The sequence below is a fragment of the Carassius auratus genome, chromosome 21 (assembly GCF_003368295.1).
Source record: "Carassius auratus strain Wakin chromosome 21, ASM336829v1, whole genome shotgun sequence".
Lineage (NCBI taxonomy): Eukaryota > Metazoa > Chordata > Actinopteri > Cypriniformes > Cyprinidae > Carassius > Carassius auratus.
Genome location: NC_039263.1, coordinates 522,413 through 543,072, shown reverse-complemented (window position 1 = coordinate 543,072; position 20,660 = coordinate 522,413). Strand labels below are relative to the sequence as shown.

The 20,660-nt window shown below is 37.9% G+C and overlaps 2 protein-coding genes across 9 annotated transcripts; both read right to left on the bottom strand.

The window, feature by feature from the left end:
* Nucleotides 1-825: 825 nt before the first annotated feature.
* Nucleotides 826-10,416, bottom strand: LOC113038144 (septin-2A-like). Of its 8 annotated transcripts, none has more exons than XM_026195358.1 (14): nucleotides 10,325-10,416; nucleotides 10,113-10,166; nucleotides 9,680-9,721; nucleotides 9,468-9,475; nucleotides 9,121-9,348; nucleotides 8,864-8,948; nucleotides 8,618-8,704; nucleotides 8,385-8,508; nucleotides 7,398-7,532; nucleotides 7,167-7,284; nucleotides 6,918-7,019; nucleotides 5,978-6,074; nucleotides 1,209-1,348; nucleotides 826-1,112 (listed from the first exon to the last, which is right to left on the bottom strand). In XM_026195358.1, the coding sequence occupies exons 2-14, from the start codon at nucleotides 10,129-10,131 to the stop codon at nucleotides 1,101-1,103; spliced, it is 1,197 nt and encodes a 398-aa protein (XP_026051143.1). In that variant the 5' UTR covers nucleotides 10,132-10,166; nucleotides 10,325-10,416; the 3' UTR covers nucleotides 826-1,100. The 8 variants fall into 8 exon arrangements, with proteins under 8 accessions (XP_026051143.1, XP_026051145.1, XP_026051146.1 ...); XM_026195360.1 differs by having other exon boundaries at nucleotides 9,468-9,472; XM_026195361.1 differs by having other exon boundaries at nucleotides 9,680-9,709.
* On the bottom strand, nucleotides 10,383-17,998 carry limk1b (LIM domain kinase 1b). Its single transcript, XM_026195357.1, has 15 exons — nucleotides 17,773-17,998; nucleotides 16,184-16,322; nucleotides 15,015-15,124; nucleotides 14,751-14,918; nucleotides 14,524-14,629; nucleotides 14,255-14,439; nucleotides 13,442-13,631; nucleotides 13,262-13,348; nucleotides 13,051-13,182; nucleotides 12,881-12,934; nucleotides 12,648-12,713; nucleotides 12,406-12,565; nucleotides 12,260-12,315; nucleotides 12,012-12,169; nucleotides 10,383-11,922 (listed from the first exon to the last, which is right to left on the bottom strand). The coding sequence occupies exons 1-15, from the start codon at nucleotides 17,820-17,822 to the stop codon at nucleotides 11,736-11,738; spliced, it is 1,848 nt and encodes a 615-aa protein (XP_026051142.1). The 5' UTR covers nucleotides 17,823-17,998; the 3' UTR covers nucleotides 10,383-11,735.
* Nucleotides 17,999-20,660: the final 2,662 nt, after the last annotated feature.

Below are 20,660 nucleotides of genomic sequence, written 5' to 3'. Positions count from 1 at the left end.
TTTCAATAGACAACTGCCATTTCTGTAATTTGTAACTTTTTTTTCAGCTTCATGACTGACAGGGATTCTTAACAACAGCATCCCTTGATGTGTGAGGAGTTAAATTGGTTTGTCCTGTGGCAAATAGTGACCACCTGAAGAGGATGTGGCATGGGTTATCATGCGCCAGGAAACAAGTCACATTTCAAATGTGCAGCCAATGCGTACTGTTGCTCTACAATATTTAAACAATAAATTTGGCAATTCAAATCTGATTCCAAACATTAATCTTAGACTAATCTAATAGACAAACTGGTTTAAATCCTCCATCTACCCATCAAAACTGTTTTCTAGGGTGGTTTTTCCAAACTCCTTCCACTGGAGGTCACTCTGCAAATTCTTGCACATCAGAGCAATTCAAAGATGGCTTGTCACAAGGTGATCTTGATTTCAAGTTGTTGTTTTTTCTCAAATAAATTATCATATATTATCATTCATTCATAGATATGAAGTTTTTGAGGAGCCATTATATGACATAAAAAAAAAAAGCTAACCTTATCTTGAACTTAACTTTACATAAGCACATCATATCTTATTTTAAGAAACACCTAAAGGTGTCACTACTGGATACATTTGACAGTTTTTTCTTTTCTTTTTTTTTTTGCAGAAGAAATTTTCCTGAGCAAAAAACAGCAGCTGTGTCTCTCAGAAAGACAGAAAGTGTTATTTTGTCTTTTCAGAGACAATAAATGGTAATACATGTGCATGTAAAGTATTGATTTGTTTCCTAAGTAATAATATGAGTACCCTAATTTAAAGGTAAGCAGTAAAAAGAGGCTGATTGTATTTTAGTTACATAGTTTCTGTTTTTATTTATTTATTTTTGTCTTAACCCAAATAAATGTGTGGGTCTAAATGGTAAAAAAACTAAAATTGACACTTCAATTTAAATAATTCAAACATGCAATAGGGTCATGGCTCTGTCTTTGTTAACTTTTTAAAATAGTACTTTAAAATATATATTTTTTTCAGTTCTTCAGTAGGCCCTTTCATTGCCTCTTCCGTTTTGAGATTTCAGTGAGACACACATTGTCCTCATCTGTCATCTTGCTGAAAAATCCTTAGACATTCTCCTATTGATAAAAAAAGGGAAAAAAAAGAATTATTGTTATTAACAAGGTCATGAAATTTTCTCAGTACTAAAGGATAAATAAGTTGCCTTTTTATACCAAGAATGGGTTCCTGCACAGGCTATTTATACGATAGTTCTCATACAACACATAGTGGGTTGTGTGTATCAGGTCCTGCATGTGTGTGCGGATCAACATGTTCCTCAGATGCACAAAATCACTGTGAGATGGATTCTCAACTGTTAGAGAGAGAGAAAAAAGGGATGTTTAAAGAGCTCTTTACATACAGTATACCAATCATAAATAACCTCTGTGCTATATTCAGTTAATAGAAAGAAAAGTAGGGGAAATAGCAATGTTAGAGCAACTTCTCATTTTGTGTTTGACAGAAGAGATTCATGTAGATAGGAAACAACACAATGACATAATTTTTCATTTTTGAGTCACGTATTCCTGTTAAAATTAATTAAGCTCTTTATATTTTAACATCTTAAATGTTACCTTAAGTATAAATGTAACATCTCATGGTGTAAGTGTGACGTTCGTGCAAGTAGTGTAGCCAGAAAAGCCAGACTCTGGGTGTGCATATGAAAATCTTGGTGTGCCACATTTTTTGTCAGATTACTGTGCAAAATTATGGGATAGAATTTTTGTCACACTGCTTCCGTCCAACCATACTCCTAGTGGTAATTTGCAGGTTGTGTCAAAATGTAGTTAATTATTAAATGTAGTAATTTTCTTCCAAATACGATAATTTTGAACTTCTGGTAAGATACTTGGACATTTACAATCTGACAACACTGTCTGTTGATGTTGGGCCCAGGGAGGGAGAAACATCCTCATCAAGTGTAACCTCAGGCCTTGTGTCCGGCTGTCCATCAAGCCAAGGTTTTTTGCTAAAAAAAAAATTAAGAAAGGAACTCTGCAGCATATTGCTAGCTAGCAATGTGCAATCCAAAATTATCTGTTTATATCATAGACTGCTGGGGTCACAGTCAGCTGCTGTTTGTTTATTGGTTGGCAGTCCAAATGTCTACAGATATATTTTAACAAAAATAATTTAAAATGTAAATTACATTTTAACATTTTTAGCATTATTGCACCATATATTGGATTCTTATTTCTGTACCCCTGAGAGTATGATTTAGAACGTTCAGTGGCATCACAGAACTGCCAGATTCAAACTGCTTTCGCGCGTTGGCTGGCACTGAGCCAGAGACTGACGCACATAATGTTTATTTTAGGTTTCATACATTTAAATATACATAATCACTAGTAAAACAATATATTGGTAGTTTGTTAAATACACACTGATGTCTTTGGAAGCAGCAAAAACTATCTAATCAAATGTAATTGGCCGACGTGTTTTATTCATATATCAGACACACAATAGCAGAACAATAAAGTTTACTCTATTCTTCGTCCAGTTCAACAGCCACTTACTTTCATGTATTTTGGGAGAAACTGGGGAATTCCAGTGCTGTGTGTTAAATCCGGCTGACAGGACTTTGAACTGCAGCGCTCATCTCGTTATAGATCAAGATAATTTACAAAGGTTTTTAAACGAAGAATCGGAATATCAGATAGTTGACATGGTAAGCAAGTTTGTGTATATATTTTAATAAAAAATGAAAAACTAAATTAAACGAATACCGATACATCTGTTAGTGGCTGCAGTGTCACGTGACAATCATGACGCGTCGCCATGGAAACAAGGGGTCAGTTAAAATATTCGTAACTTACGCATGAAAGGATTTATTTAAATATATATATATATATATATATATATATATATATATATATATATATATATATATATATATATATATATTCTAAGTAAACAACAATAGCCCAAGTATAGTAAATTTTTTTATTGAGACTAAAAAAATAATTCTGCATCTATTTTTAGGTGTGCCAGCTGCCACTCTGGGTGGCACAGGCACACCCTGGCACTCCCGTGGCTACGCCACTGGTTCGTACACTAGGAAAACAAGAGGAGAGGGGAAGATCCAATTGCTAGTATGTTTATTGACAAAAAGGGAATCAAACAAAAACAGTCTTAAGAGACAAACAAAACAAAAGAGGGAACCGGATGAAACGGACAGGAAACACGGAGGACGAGAAGGCAAGGGTGTATCGCGGGAGACGAGAACATAGTACACGAAGGGTAAGGACTCCATACAAACAACAGGGAAAGACAGGTATTTATAAGGAGACTAATGACAATAGATTTCCTGCACCTGTGCAATTAACTGGAGTGCAATTACTGTGAAGACAGGACCAGACTAGAGGAATTATAGTGCCTATGGTGAAGTGCCTAAGGAGAAGTGAGCTCACTAGTGGACACCCAGGAAAACAGAGACTGACAGCGTGACATTACCCCCTCCTCCATGGAGCAGCTGCCAGATGCTCCACCTGACACCCAGGGAAACCCAACAGATAAAGAAGCTAGGAGGGAGGTGGAGCGGTGGGGGGAGGGACGGAGGGCCAGAAAGCATAGTACACAGAGACAGGAGAACCAGGTAGAATGGGAAAACAGAGACAGGAGAAGTGTAACACAAAAAAAGGAGTCCAGGAGGGTGGTAGACTGGTGGAGGATCAGGGGGAGGGACGGAGGGCAAGGTCCAAAGAAGAAAACAGACAGAAAGACAAAAGAAAACAAAAACACAAAAACATAGGTCCATGAAGGACATCACGTGATTCCCACCAGGGTGGAACAGAAGACCACCACAACCGTGTGGTCAGGGCAGAAGCCTCCCAGGGCATAGCAGAAGACCACCACATCCTTGTGGTCGAGGCCGGAGTCCCCCAGCGCGGAGCAGAAGACCACCACATCCGTATGGTCAGACCAATGGGAGGACGAACCTCTGGTAATCCCATGGCGTTTCCACTGGACTCCAGAAGACCGGTGCCGACCCGACTCTGCTCATGAAGACCATTGGTGACCCGTACTTGTTCATGAAGATCCCCGGTGACTTGACTCAGTCTTTGAAGATCCCCGGTGACTTGACTCAGTCCTCGAAGATCACTGGTGACTTGACTCTGTCGTCGAAGATCACTGGTGACTTGACTCTGTCCTTGAAGATCACTAGTGACTTGACTCTGTCCTTGAAGATCACCAGTGACTTGACTCTGTCCTTGAAGATCACCAGTGACTTGACTTGACTCTGAGAGGTCAATGGTGACTAGCCTTGTCTCTGGAGAGTCCATGGTAGCTAACCCTGACTCTGGAAAGTCAAAGGTGACTAACCCTGACTCTGGAAGGTCAATGGTGACTAACCCTGACTCTGGAGGGTCCCCGAGCACCTGACTAGACTCTGGAGGTTCGACCGGAACCTGACTCAACTCTGGAGGGTCCATGAACACCTGACTCGACTCTGGAGGGTCAACCGGAAACTGACTCAACTCTGGAAAGTCCACGGGCACCTGACTCGACTCTGGATGGTCAACAGAAGCCTGACTTGCCTCTGGACAGTCAACTGGAATTTGACTCGACTCTGGAAGGTCAACAGGAACTAGCCCTGACCCTGGAGGGTCAACGGTAACTGACCCTGACTCTGGAGGGTCAACGGTAACTAACCCTGACTCTGGAGGGTCAACGGTAACTAACCCTGACTCTGGAGGGTCCATGAACACCTGACTCGACTCTGGAGGGTCAACTGGAAACTGACTCAACTCTGGAAAGTCAACGGGCACCTGACTCGACTCTGGAAGGTCAACAGGAATCTGACTCAACTCAGGAAAGCCCACTGTAAGTGCCTTCCTTTGCAGTGTCTCCGGGCTGGCGGCCATCTTGTGCAGTGGTGCTGGCTCCGCAGACGTGACGTGAACAGTCTTGGGAATCTCTAGGATTTTTGACAGCCTGGAGAAATAATCCAAACATATCTCTGCTGCCATCTTGGGCGTTGGCGCTGAGTTGGCGGCCATCTTGCACTGTGGCGCTGGACTGGTGTCTATCTTGCCTCCTGGTGCTGGGTTGGCAGCCATCTTGTGCTGTGGCACTGGACTGGCGGCCATCTTATGCTTTGGCACTGAGCTTGCGGCCATCCTGCACGGTGGCGCTGGACTGGTGGCCACTTTGTGCTTTGGCGCTGTGTTGGCGTCCATCTTGCGCCTTGGCGCTGGACTGGTGGCCACTTTGTGCTTTGGCGCTGTGCTGGCGGCCATCTTGCCCCGTGGTGCTGACTCAGCCGATTTGCGTCTCCTCTCCCCTCTATGGTCATAATGGGAAAATGGCGGCTCCCAACCGAACCCCGGGTAAACAGGAGCCCACAGTGGAGATCGCTGCCGGACCTCCTCTCGACTGCTTGCTCCGGAGCGACCTCCCCTGGTTCCACGGAACACAACCTGGCGTGTACCCTCAAAACCATTTCTCTCCCACTTGATGGCTGAGGAGGAAATTCGGTGCGGACATACCCCTGGATCTTAGTGATGGAGTCCTTCTGTGATGATCGTGCACTAGGAAAACACGAGGAGAGGGAGAGATCCAATTGCCGGTATGTTTGATGACAAAAAGGGTAATCCAACACAAACAGTTTTAGGAGACAAACAAAACAAAAGAGGGAACCGGATGGAACGGACAGGAAACTCGGAGGACGAGAATGCAAGGGTAAGTCTCGCAAGACGAGAACATAGTACACGAAGGGTAAGGACTCCATCCAAACAACAGGGAAAGACAGGTATTTATAAGGAGACTAATGACAATAGATATCCTGCACCTGTGCAATTAACTGGAGTGCAATTACTGTGAAGATAGGACCAGACTAGAGGAATTATAGTGCCTATGGTGAAGTGCCTAAGGAGAAGTGAGCTCACTAGTGGACACCCAGGAAAACAGAGACTGACAGCGTGACAGTAAGTAAACATACCTTCTACAGTGCCCCATGGATAGACACGGGCTCGAACTCTTCTGCCATTTCTCTCTACTACTGTACTACTCCCAATAACAGCAAAGGGTATACTTCTCTATAGGAGGAAATAGAAACATTGTAGAGTTGTCACAAAAGTTTTAGAACATTAACAAATAGGCAACAAGATAAATCTTTATAAAAAATTAAAAAAATGAATGAGTAAATAAAAAGTGCACTTATTTATATTGAATGTGCACTTGTACTATACTTAATATTTTATATTTATATAAACTGTATATGTATATTTATAAAACTATACTTGTAAATAATATAATACCAATTAAATAAAAGTATAGTACACTTTCATGACTGTTTTTAACACACGTAAATACACTTTTAAATAGTTAACTTCCTAATAATTTCAAATTAAAAGTTTACTTTAAAAAAAAATACTTTCCATAACCATCTAGTGTGCTTTAAAGTACAGTCATTTTTATGTAGACTAACATACTAAAGCACATGTATTGATTATTTTAACAGCCAGGAGCTCGGCTGTTTTCAGAGAAAAGTAAAACTGTATCTTTCTTTTATAAATGTGATATAATTAAACACTCTTTGGAGATATGAATGATGCAGTACTACTCTATAGGTACTCAAGATTAAAATGATTAAAAAACAGATTAAAACATTTAAAAAAGATTTTTAAAAAACGGTGTGTGTCCCCTTTACTATATATTTTATTTACTAAATTTCATCATTACAAATGTGTAATTACAAATATATTTAAGTACATGACACACAAGTCTCAATAAAATTACATTAGTTTACTATAAATGCCTATTTTAAATCAGTACATTTGACAGTACTCCGATTCTTGGTGAAAGAATATGTCATTACAACTTTTAAGAAGCAAAACAAAATCTGTGACTCTTTTCTAAAAGAAACCTGTAGTCCTGACCTTTATCTCTAGAGTCTGCTGCTTAAACAGATCTTCATTATACGTGTCGCACTCCGAGACCTGGAAGATCCTGATTTTGAATTTATCAATTTCACTCAAAATCTAGGGAGACAAATGGGATTTGTTTAGCTCATCTGGTGGTTTTTGTTGACAGTTCCATGTTCTCAAAAATATCTACATGATACACTTTAGAAACATCTGTCACTGTATGTGAGTTTAATCAGACTTTCAGTACACGTGCCTTCTCACCTTTGCCTTCATATTGCTGGTCTCTTTTGGAGTGAGGCTGTCTGCTTTAGCCAGCACAGGTACAATGTTGACCTTCTGATCCAGGGCTTTCATAAAGTTCACATCAATTGGTTTGAGACTGAGACAGCACAAAGGAAATCTGTTATTTGAACATGATCTCAGTTTTCATGGTTACTAAAATCCTGGGATAGAAATAGACACAAAAACACCTGTGCCGAGAAGAGGTCTTACCCATGGCCATGAGGCGAAATGAAGTACAGACAGCAGTGCACTCTGTTGTCTGTTATGTTTTTACGGTTCAGCCCAATCTCATTTTTGCGGTACTTCTCCATCTCCTGATCTACATAATGAACAGCAGCCTTCCAGCTGCAAGAAAAACCATGTCGAAATAACTTTTTGCATTTTTAAGACCCTATAAAACATCTGGCACAATGCGGCACAAAGCACGGCGCTAGTGCTTTTGCTAGTTTCAGCCACACGCAGTTTTCATTTTCAAGTCCTGCGCCGCGCTGTTTAAATATCAAAAGCATTTGTGCCCATTTGTGTGCCCATGGGTGTACTGGTCTAAAAGAGTGGTGTGTTCAGGCGCACTGTTGGGGCGTTGCTTTTTTGAGAAACTATAAAGTATATTTTCTTTGTTATTTAAATAGCGCGTTAGTATTATGCGCCTATATGCGGGTGCAAAACAAGCGTACACTTTGCTTATTACACACACAACAGCTCATAGTGATTACATTCTGCCATGTAAATAGCGAGCCCACCATGGCTTTAGTGCAATCTGAATTACGTACTCCGATTACAAACTGGCAATAAAATGTATATAATTTATTGATTTTCTCTAATTCTTATTTTTTTCTCTTTTAATTTTCGTTAAAAATCTGTAATCGGTAATGGCCTACAATTTGTAGTAACTGCTTCCTCATTTAGTTTGTATATTTTTATTAACATTAACATTAATGGTACTTTCAGAGTAATAAACAAATTAGTGTTACTGTGTGGTTGCCTATGATGAGCATATGATGAGCTGTATTTCCCAAAAATATCACATAACCATCTTTTATTTGACAGTTTTATAGGGAAATAAATGAATAATAAAAGTCTTTGCTGTTGCAAGATATATCTTGACTACTATGTCAGAATAAGTTCAAGACCATTATCATATTAATGAGTGGAACATAAACAAAAAATGACTGAGTACACATTTAAAACTTCAAATACCTTTCATGATTATTAATGGCATCTCCAAAACCAGGGGTGTCGATAACAGTGAGTCTTAGATTTACTCCCTCTTCAACAATGTCTATAGTGTTTTTCGTTACTGATACTGTCCGAGCTATCTTCTCTGTGAAAGAGATATTAATACATTTCACAATCTAATCTTCTCTGCAGTTTGGTAGCTATACTACTTTTATAAGTAGTATACAAATGTTGTTCAATAATGTTAGGTTTACCTGAAACACCGGGCATGCATCTGTCCATATAGAGGTTTGTGTGGAAAAGGCTGTTGACAAGAGTGGATTTGCCTAAGCCAGACTCACCTAAACATATAAATGATATATTTTAAGATTATTTACAGTCCAATAAAAAAAATACATTTTAATGCATTAAAGTTTTAATTTGTAATAAGATTTCTTTAAAAAAAAATAGCTGTGTGTGTGTGTGTGTGTGTAGGCCTATGTATGTTACATGTTTCTTACCAACAACCATCAAATTGAACACAAATCCCTTTTTCACTGCTTTCTGTTGTACTTGGTTTGGCAATGTAACAATGCCAACATATTTCTGAGAGGGACAGTGAAAAATAATCTGGTTTGTGTACAATATATCACATCATACATCTTTTTAAAGTGTAATACTGTTTTACTGTATTTTTGATCAAATAAATGCAGCCTTTGTAAACATGAGAGACTTCATCACACTTTGGCCACTGAAGGTGGGCAGCATGATACACTACCTCTAAACAGCCAGGAGGGTCAAAGCTGCCCCCTGGACTCTTGGGCCTAAGAGGTGATTTGTCATTAGCGGGATGAGTCTTATCTTCAGCCAGAGAAGAGGATGAGCCGAATATGTGAGACGAATGGATATTTTCATATTTGTCCTCCGCTTCAGTGGAGTCGCAAAGAGAAGTGTCAGGATCCCTGAGGAGACTTTCCATTCCAGAGTCATTCAGAGTTATGGAAAACTAGCAAAAAAAGCATAATGTGACTGAATGTGATGACTGGCAGCTTGTGTAAACTGAATTTGTATTATTTGTTTTTTTTACTTTTTGTTTTTGATTGTTTTATTAAATATAAAACCTACCTCCCCTACTATGGCAGATATTCATGAAATATGAAGTGGCATGGGAAATAGACAAAAAAAAATTAATAACAGTTTTAAAAGTAATTTCCTTGACAACATCAACTGTATAAAGCACACTTATATGATATTTCTCTATAACAATAGCAATTTACTGCTAAGAATAAAGATAAAAAAATTGTTCACAAACATAAAAATTGACATGTTAACTTTACCTTGAAAGGCAATGTCCTCAATCTGTAAACCTATAGTGATAGCTAGATATTGTAAATATTCAACAGATGCTGTTAGACTTTTTTTTTTTTTTTAGAGAGAGAGACCCTAGTGAGTGATGGATGTTTTCTTTTAACGTTCGCTTAATACAACAGCCTACATCAGAGAACGAATTGAGGCTAATAGTATATTCACATTTTATTTAATTCCTGGACCTTCTAGGAACCGAAAGGTGGTTTAAATATAGTAAGTATAGTAACGTAAGTTACTCTTAAGTGATTACCGGTAAGTTGCAGCCCGATATCCAAATATTTGTTCATTTAGATATCCTGATATGTCGTCGCTTCGAGCTATGATGAGCTATGACATTAATGTCCCGGTTGAAACTAATAGTTATTACATAGCGCACGTTTATTGATATTAATAAATACTCACTGTCACTGTGCTTATCCATTATGCTCCTCAACTGTTGATAAATGCTAGTTTTGCCTAGACAAATAAATACATCAATAACCTCTAGTCAACTAGCACATTCATCACAATTACGGTTGAAAAAATACAAGAGTTAATCAACTGTAAAATATCCATCGGACAGTGGTGAATGTTTAAAATAATAGTAAATCTATGAAAATCTTTTTATTTCTTACTTTTTAAAGAGGATCCGTTTCGGTGAGTGAACTAAACCGTCAAACTGGCTTCAGTGAATTCAAATGAAAACATGACATTTATTCGTTCCGTCAGTTGGAGTTTCACAGTATCTTACGTTTAACAGAAAATTAGACATACATGAATGTAAAATAATAGCCTAATATTAATAATAATAAAACAAGTCTACAATCGATCATAAACTATAAAGACAATTTAAAATGTAATGAAACCCAGACTACTTTTTCTGAGATTTTAGCAGAGGTGTTTGTGTTGCACATCATGGAAGACAATATTAGCATCCGATAATTTTAACTGTTGGAGGAAACTGGTTAATTTAAATCCGCTAGAAATATTTAAAGCATTTTTGCTTACATTTAAATTGTCTTTTAGCAGATGCTTTTATCCAAAGCAAGTAGGACAATGGAAGCAATCAAAATCATCAAAAGAGCAATGATATACAAGTGCTATTACAAGTCTCAGTTAACTTTCAGGCAGTACACATAAGGTCTTTTATTTTAGCTTACATTTATAATACTAACAATCTATTAGCACCATTGTGTCTGAGAACAAATAAAACAAAATGACTGCAGCAGATTGTACTACCAAAACTAAAATAAAATAAAATAAATAAATACAGTGACCCTAAAATGTAATTGGACACTTAAATGTAGCCTACATAATGTCTTTGCATTACAAAGCAAAACATGAAAATTGAAAGCTAAGAAAAAAAAGGAGGGGTCACTGCAAAAATGGCTCAGAAAAAGTATTTAACCACATTCATACATTTTTAAATGACCTGGGGTCAGTTGCATAACCTAAGCCTCTGTGTTAAAATTTTGTCTTAAGAACTAGTCTGACCAACTAGCAGTTAGCAAAGGGTAATGAGTCTTATTTCTGTCAGGAGGACCACTATAGTCAAAGATGACTCACAGTTAGCGTACAGTTTGGATTGGCGGTGTGGTTCTATTCTAGCAGCCTAGAATGGATCAGAGCAGGGAGAGCAGCAATGACCCCCCATGTTAAACAGAACATAACAAACATGAATGTAGATATCATAAAGGTTCATAATTGTATGTAACATTTAAGATCTTAGTCTGATTCAATGAGCCTCAAAAGGCTGAATCCTGAATGACGAGAGACGGAGTTGGGGATGGAGGTGGGCTATTGAGCAATGTGAAAGCTGGTGATAATACTGAAGGACCTTATAAATGAGTGCTGTTATAGTTGTCGCATTCCTATAGACATGGATCAACTGAGAGTCAGCTGACGCTAGCTTGATCTACTTGGCCTGCCAGAACTGACGCTATGCTTGATTTTTCTGAATCAAAATAATAAAATCTAGGTTTTAACGTAACAGATGAACTTGTAAGACTAGTCTTTTATGCATCTGCCCACAGATCACATGAAGTTTCAGCTTCTGCCTAAGGCTGAATTCTCCATCTGTTTCGCAGATGGAATCCCGTAAGTTTGTTTTGGCTGGCTGTGGTTCTCCCAAAACGATTGGCGGATTTTATCTAGTTCTGACATCAAAGGAAGTCGAATCTCCATGTGCATCATTAGGTTCTCCAGCCACTCCTCTAATTTAGCAAAACTGGGACTATAGAAATAAATAGGGAGAAAAGGCCACGTTTCAGCATATGAGATTTTGTTTATGGTAAGGTTATGTAGATGACCAATGACAATCACCGTTTCTCAGCCTCCAAGGCACAGCAAAGAACCGCAATGGGAAAGAAAGCCGGAGGGCAATCCTCAGACCAGCATCGCTTCAAAAATTCATTCACATTTAGTCCATACTCCTGTGTGCGAGGGAGGTCATCCGGATCGGCATATACTCTTCCAATAATCTGCCATAAGGATGGAATATACACATACTGTTTGTTAAATTATATTTACATAAAAATTTGGACTTAAGGTAGAGAAATATGTAAGTTCACCTCACAAACGATAATCCCAAATGAGAAAATGTCAACATGTTCATCGTAGATTTTTCCTGCAGGTGAGAAATAACATGTAAAAAAGAAAAAAAAATCACAAAATGTAAAAAAGGTAAATCCTTTGATTGTTAATTCATATGGCTCACCTTGGATCATTTCTGGTGCCATCCAATAGGGGTTGCCCACCACCGTATACCGTTTTTTACGACCAAGCTTGTTCAGTTTGGACACCTGTCCCGGAGAGGAGCTCTTTTCTTCCTTTACAAGCCGGGCCAAACCAAAGTCTGCAACTACCACTGTTTGGTTCTGTGAGGAAAACCAGTACTGTCACACAATTCAGCTCAGTTGGAGACGCTCTACGTTTAGAAGTATTCAGACGTATTCTGACCTCTTGGACAAAGCAGTTGTGTGAGTTCAGATCCCGATGAATGACATTCATTGAATGAAGGTAAGCCTGGGTTGGGCAGAGAAAATACATGTATTTGGATGCTAACTATAGCTTCAGATTCATATTCTTTGTCAAGACATGTCTTTGTATTAAGCAATTCAGCAAGGGTTTGAAGATCTAATGAAAAGATTTCCATCTTTTATTGCATTGTTGGATTGCTCTTTATAACGTACCATTCCGGCGGCAATGTCCTTGGCATAGCTCACTCTAACTTTCCAAGGGTGATCCTTGTCACAAATTATGACAAAAATTTAGTTTAACTCAGAACCATAACAGCATGCTTTTCGACAAGAATATATGGACTTCACGAGAGGAAATTTTATACAGTAAGGAAAGAACAAACCTTTTTCTGGATGGTGTCCCTCAGCGTTCCTCCTTGCACATACTCAGTGATCAGGTTCAGTCGTTTGTCTTTGTAGAGAATGCCGATAAACTTTAAGACATTAGGATGTTCAAGGCATCTCATAACTTTGACCTGGAGCCAAAAAACGTTTAGATTAGCAAACAATCCATTTGCTCCATAACAGTCTGAGAAAGAAAAAACTATGACAAACCTCTTTCAAGAATGTCTTCTGAGTCTCTTCATCGAATTGAAGAAGTTCCTTAATCACCATGACCTCACCTGTTTCCGAATGCGTCACCTGAAAACCCAAAGGAAGCAGTTCATTCCTTCATTCCATCAGTCTGTGATCTCAGGTGATACTCTGAGTGATCATTCAGACATACTGCTTTACCTTTATGGCTTGTCCAAAACAACCTTTACCCAAAACTTCACCGTATATGAGGTCAGAGGGTCGGAAGATACGTTGTGTTTTGTCAGTGGGGTCAAAACGCAGAGACTCTGATCGATTAATGTCTCTTCTTTGGGAAAGAAGTGCAGCATGCCGTTGCGAGCATGGACCTTTATCAATGCTGCAGCTGCGCCTACAGAGGCAGACAAACAGAAATGAATAATCTTAGTAAGAGCCTGACAGAAATACGACCTTTTAAATTATTTGGTGCTTTTTTTGAACTAAAAATTCCAGTTTTATCTTCAAAGGGAAAATGTTGATGTGTAACATTTGACGCCTATAAGAAACCTGTAAGCAGTTCTCAAAAATGACTTTCAGATTTCTTTATCAAATAACATTTTATACAGTTTCTTAATTTTAGTCCTATTATCCAGTAAAACCTCTAAAAATCATCTTAAAAAACATAACATGATTTCAAGACTTGTTTCCTAAGAATATTGATATGTGACTCTGGAGCACAAAACAAGTCTTAAGTCGCACATGTATATTTGTAGTCAAAATGATAGATTTTTCTTTTATGACAAAAATCATTAGGATATTAAGTAAATATCATGTGCCATGAAGATATTTAGTAAACTTCCTACCGTACATATATCAAAGCTTAATTTTTGATTGCTATTAAAAAAAATAGCCTCTCAAAAAATTTAAGTCGCTTAGATGTTTAGATTTTATTTTTTTACCTAAAACAAGAAAAAATGATTTTGTTTGCAGTGTAGCATTACATGTAATAAAGTCTAATAGGGCCATAATTCTTACAGAATATTTCTGGATCTAGGGCTTATTCGACTGCTGCTGGGAAGGGGAAAGAAACCTAGTTTTCCAGGCTGGTCCAGTTCTTCTCCCAGTAGGCCAGATAAGTCTTCTTGTTTTGTGAGTTCTTTAGGATCATGTTCAATTGTGATTTGTAACCAGTGCTCTGTATCATGAATCAACTGATCTATCTGTGAAAGAAAAACAAAATATAAAGGGTAATAGATGAAATGAGCTCTAGATTGTTGTTATCTTATCTGAGGTAAAGGACTGACCTCATTGAGTGGAATGTTCTGGACAGAAATTCCATTGATCTCAAGAATGCTGTCTCCAACATGGATCAAAGGCTTAACTTCAGGGCTCAGGTTGTGCATGTCCAATCTGAATTTTTTTATATCAGTATTAATTGAATGCTTTCATTAATTTAACAATTTATTTAATAAAATGACATTTATTGTTTTTTTTTTGCTCAGGTGTGACTGTGTCTAAATTGACAACTTACTGAGATACAGTGATCAAAGGGCTTGTGTCCTTCTGCTCCACCGTGAAGGATAAACCTTGTCTGCTTTCTGCAGAAGGAGGAAATGACATCGATGTCACAGTATGAGAAAGCCGTGAACATTTTGCTGCAGAGTGTTGCATTGACACCTTCTGGTGTCCACATTGTCCGCTATGAGAGAAGAAGAGATCTCATTAACTGAGGTACTTACTTTCCCATCAAAATGCATGGCAATTGGCAAGTAATAAATGTTTTTACAAAACCAACCAGTATAAATTGGCATTATCCACTAGAGTGAAAGAATCACCATCTCCAATAACCATGCCACAGCTTTCACAGAGAAAACACTCGGGATGGTATTTATGCTTCCCAGCAACCTGCACAGATGGAATGAAGAGGTTATTTTCTAGTACAGTTTATCTTGAATTCAGCTGAAACAGTAAGGGAGGAATTGAGAAGTGGTACAAGGTGGATGACATCATTCTGCAGAAGTGAAGCAGCACAATGGAAGGAAGCAAGATTGTGAGTGGGAGGCGTCGCCTGACCTCAGGTCACAGCAGGAACTGGTGACAAAACACACAAACCTCCAAGCTAACCTTTTCAAGATCAAATTGCTTTAACCGTTTAGTGAGTGAATTGTTGTTTGGTTGTGCAGTCTACTAAAGGAATGCATGTATTCATGAATCCACTACTATCCAGTTTTTTAGTCAGTATCTTAAAAAAAATGAAATGTCACATTTTGTTGAAAAATGCTCTGTTGCTTAACACATTCTTCACAAACGTCTTGTTAGTGTAAGTGATCAGTGACATTCAAAGATGGCCATGCTGCTTTCCATGCTTTATTTACAACAGCTGATAATTGCTGCAATGTGCGATTTTAAAATTCTATACATTTTTTTTTTTTTACAAAAAAAGTAAAAATATAATACTAAAAACTTAAATCAGTAATTTGAAATGTCATAATTCAATTTAAGCTTCACAACAAAAATGCTTAAATCTCTTTTTGAGATTTGATGAAGATTAAATTAATTGTTTTAAATTTAATATATTAAATTTCTAACACTTTTTTTTGTAAATTATTAATGTTTTTTTTTAGTTTAAGTTAAATTGAGCAGCAAATGAAAACAAAAGTAAACAGAAATATAAAAATACATGCACATATACCGTAAATATCCAATATTGGCCAATGCAGATAAAAGCTAAAAGAAGTTTTTGTTGTTGTTGTTTTTTAAGTTTATGTAAATACACATTATTGGAACATGTTTTTCTGGAAACTTCTATAACAGTCTTTCACCTTCAAAATGTCATGTTAAATTCAGACTATTTTTTCAGTTTATGTAGTACCAAAATATTGAGCATCAAGTTTGTTTTACTAAGCTAATATTTCCCCTTCATTTTTAATGTTATGAACTGATTTGTCAATGTTGTATTCTTACCATAATGAGACCGGTGGTGATAGACTCTGAGCAGCCGTGGCATTGCTCCCCAAATCTTGACCAGTAATCTTTCTTACAGAAGAATTGTCCATCTCTTTCATAGTACCAATGAGAAAGAACCGAATTACATACACAACACCTAACAGAGAGAGAGGGGGGCAAATAAGAAAACTTGTATATTTGTTTACTTATTTATTGCATATTTTTACAAAACTTAAAGAGGTGTCACATTCAAATGTTGTGCTAAATTGGGTCACTTGAATACATGTACTATGTCATGTAACTACTGTTGAAGTAAGATTATGCTGAAGTGAATATTAAATGCTAGAGCCAGGGGCGTTTTCTTTCTTGCTGCATCTGAGCAGGATGCATGTCATGTGTTCCACAGCTGGTGGTTATCTGCTCTTTTCCTTTCATTCACGGAAACACATGCACATTATACACACACACTAATGTACACAGTGTACACAGTTTTAAACACTAGCAAACAAACAGCAGAAAAGCAGAATAACAAGAAAGTGTTGTTTAATTCTATGGTTGACAGGGGTGTAAAGTACAGTATTGTCCTTCATGACTATAATTAAGTATTATTTTGGTGAATCTGAGCTTTACTTGTGTTATTGAAACTTGCACTTCTACTCAGATTACATTACTTAAAACAATACGTTTTACTCATTACACCAACAACATACTGATCTCATTAACCTTTTCTTGAATTAAAAAAATAACTAAATGGACGGATAACTTCATTAAATAAACCTAACAAAGCAGCCCATCTTCACAAATTTTATTTTCTGAATGAAATCAATTTCAGTGTAAAATCTGTCAAAGCATCATTTGAGCATGTCTCTTTAACAGTCTATTTTGTAAGTATATAACACTTTTACATTGATTATGTCAAGTTCAGATGAATGTAAAGCTCTTTTGCCTTACTTTTTTTTAGGGTTTTGTCTAGGTACTTGAGAATTTAATATTAATACAATAAAGATGATTACAATTTCAATATACTTGATATGCCTCTAGGCCAAGTTAAATACACTTAAATGCACATTTCATCCACTAGTCTGAAAATAACACTCTATTAGAGACAGGATTCAGTACAAACTCATATATCGTTCTTTGTACAAGTTTGCCTGTTATTGTAATGAACATATGTACAAGTCTATCTAAATGCCAATGTTATCATAGTCCTGCATCACTTTAATAAAACCAGATTCTCAGTAGAGAAGTGGGAGTGAACAGACCTATTGTGAAACAAACAAAGTATGAATTATTTTTCTGTTTACACAATCCTAGTGTTGACTATCCCAAATGAGTCTCATCCCAACTCACAAGACCACACACTTCTACACTTCGAGAGGTTATAAAACAAAGTAAAAGTTCTAATTTAACAACGTTCTATAATTACGTTATCTCACGATAACAATCTGAAAGTAAACTGTTGACAAAGAAGTTCCTGTTTTTGCTTTACAAGAAATGTACAGACAACTGAAAAACATGAAGAGAAAGGAAGGAAATGGAAGAAGCAAGACATTGAAACTTAAGAGAAAACGTAAAGTAGCTAACAAAACAAGTCCGATGTGACTTACCTTGCCTTCCCTCCTCTCCGGCAATACAGGTCCTGACAAGACTTGAGCATAGCAACAGTAGTAAAGCTCTGCTAGTTTTCTTACTGTCCTCCACTCATTTCAGGGGTGGAGTGAAGTGGGAGGAGAAGACAAAACTGTTACATACTCGCTCAAATAGTTTTTCTTTCATACTGAGCTTCACTAGGCTGCTTCCTGCCAAGAGTCTGAAGAAGAGAGACACAGATCCCTCCCACTCCTAACTCTAGCCCACCTTCTTCTGCTTTAATCTGTAGCAGAAAGAATGCATTCTGTCAGAGGATATGGAGTTAACCGACCTGTGTCACCTACTGATAGCCCCCATGATCTACATGACGGGGCAGAGACGTGCATTTAAATGCCACTGATTCATGAAGGGAGGGTTTGTGTAAGTGTATTCATGCAAGAGAAGTTATGAAAGGAACTGCTCACCACGTATTTGTTTGAGGGTTACTTACATCCAGAGTGGAACTGCAAAAGTAATTAAACATTTTATATTGTAAAGAAGGTTTGCTATCAGAATTATATATATAGTGTGGAGGCTATACTGAAAAAAGTAAAACAATTATAAAAGCCAAAACAAGTCATGATACATGAAAAATGTAAAAGGTATTCGATTGTTTTGACCAAAAGAAAATGTCATTAATCAATTGTAAAAAATTACAATAAAACGTGTGATGACTTGTCCTGACCAGACATTTATGTAAAAACAACAAAAAACAACAAAAAAGGCTAAATGTTTAAGTTAAACTCTGGCTTCATTACATAGAAAATAAATAGTATATAAATAAAATACAATATAAGAATATATTCAAATTTTATTTTGGATGATATGCTTAAAAAAAGAATTAGGCCTAAATTTAAGATTTAGTTTTTGAATTATAATAAATGAATCATGAATTGATTATTAAAACTTCTGTCCAGTTGGATTGTAGGCTTACAGGTCAGCCAGAGCCAACTTGAGGAAGGTATCTGCCAGGACAAACTCACACATAAACAGAGGATTGATGAACACTTTAATTCTTCAGACCCCCAGCATATATGGCAAGGCATACAAACTATCACAGATTATAAACAACCCAGTTCTGTGCCTCCCTCCAGCTCTGCCTCCCTCCCTGAAGAGCTCATTCACTTTTATGCTCGGTTTGATCATAATAATAAGGAGATCTCCCTCGATGCTGAGCATCAACCCAGTGAACTGCCTCTCACATTCTCCACCTTAGATGTTTACTCCACTCTGTGTACGGTGAATGCACGGAAGGCAGCTGGCCCTGACGGGAAACATGGTCGTGTGCTTAAAGCCTGTGCGGAGCAGCTGGATGAGGTCTTCACAGACATTTTCAATCTGTCCCTGGCCCAAACAAGTGTCCCCACTAGCTTCAAAACCCCTACCATCGTGCCAGTAACAAAGCACTCCGCTGCCTCGGTCTCTAACGACTTCTGTCCTGTCGCACTCACCCACATCATTGACAATGGCTTTGAAAGGCTGGTTGCATCCCACTTAAAATCTTGTTTCCCTGCTACACTAGACCCATTACAATTTGCCTATCGCCACAATAGATCAAAAGAGGACGCCATCTCTATGGCACTTCCCTCTGCCCTCTCCCAACTGGACAGTCAAAATACACATGTGAGAATGCTGTTCATTGATTTCAGTTCTGCATTTAATACTGTAATCATCTCCAAGCTGATCTTCAACCTCAGCCAGCTTGGAATCAGCACATCCCTCTGCATCTGAACTCTATATTTTCTGACTAACAGACCTCAATCTGTTGAATTAGATAGCCTCTCATCCTCCATCATCACTCTGAACACCGGCGTGCCACAAGGTTGCGTACTGAGCACTCTCCTGGACTCTCTATACATCCATGACTGCGTTCCTGTTTATGGGTCCAACACCATAATCAAATTTGCAGATGAGACTACGGCGGTAGGTCTGATCAGGGATGACGATGAGTCAGCCTACAGGGATGAGGTGCAGCACCTGGCTGTGTGATGTGCCACCAACAATCTGGAACTAAATACCCAGAAGACAAAGGAGTTTATTGTGGACTTCAGGTGGACTAAGATTCATACACAAACACCCATCTACATCAACGGAGCTGTAGTGGAGCGCGTGTCGAGTTTCAAGTTCCTTGGCACCCACATCTCTGATGACCTCACCTGGTCCCTTAACAAGGGCACAGCAGCGTCTTTACTTTGTACGGATCCTTAAGAAATTTCACCTGAGTCCCAGGATCCTAGTGAAATTCTTCCGCTGTACCAAGGATGCCTCTCACCCTAACCATGGACTCTTCACCCTCCTTCCATCCGGCAGGCGTTACAGGAGCCTACGCTCTCGCGCTAGTAGGCTCAGGAAGAGTTCTTCCCCGAGGCTGTGACACTTCTGAACGCCACACCACCAATCTAACCTGCAACTGCTTTTACTGGTCACAGTACTTTACAAACATGTATTTGCACTTCTCATATTTTGCACAGACTACTGTTCAAGCTATTAGTTACAGTAAACTATTTGTATCAAAATATCATTACTGATATTTTGCATAGAATACTTTGTTTAACAATACTATTGTACACTCAACCAACTGTATTTATTACCACTGTCTTATGTTGCTGCTGTTATTAATGTATATATAATCCTACATTGCATTCCTATTTATATTCTCTGCTGAACACTGTATATAGCAACTCCACTGTACATTTTGTAAAGCTTCACTTACTCTGCACTTATATGTATATAAAACACTATATTCTTGCACCTCTGGTTAGTTGCTAACTGCATTTCATTAGTGGTGTACTAAATTGTGCATCACAATAAATTAGTTTATTAGTTTATGTTAAAACTGTGTGATCCAAATGGAAGGAAATTTGAT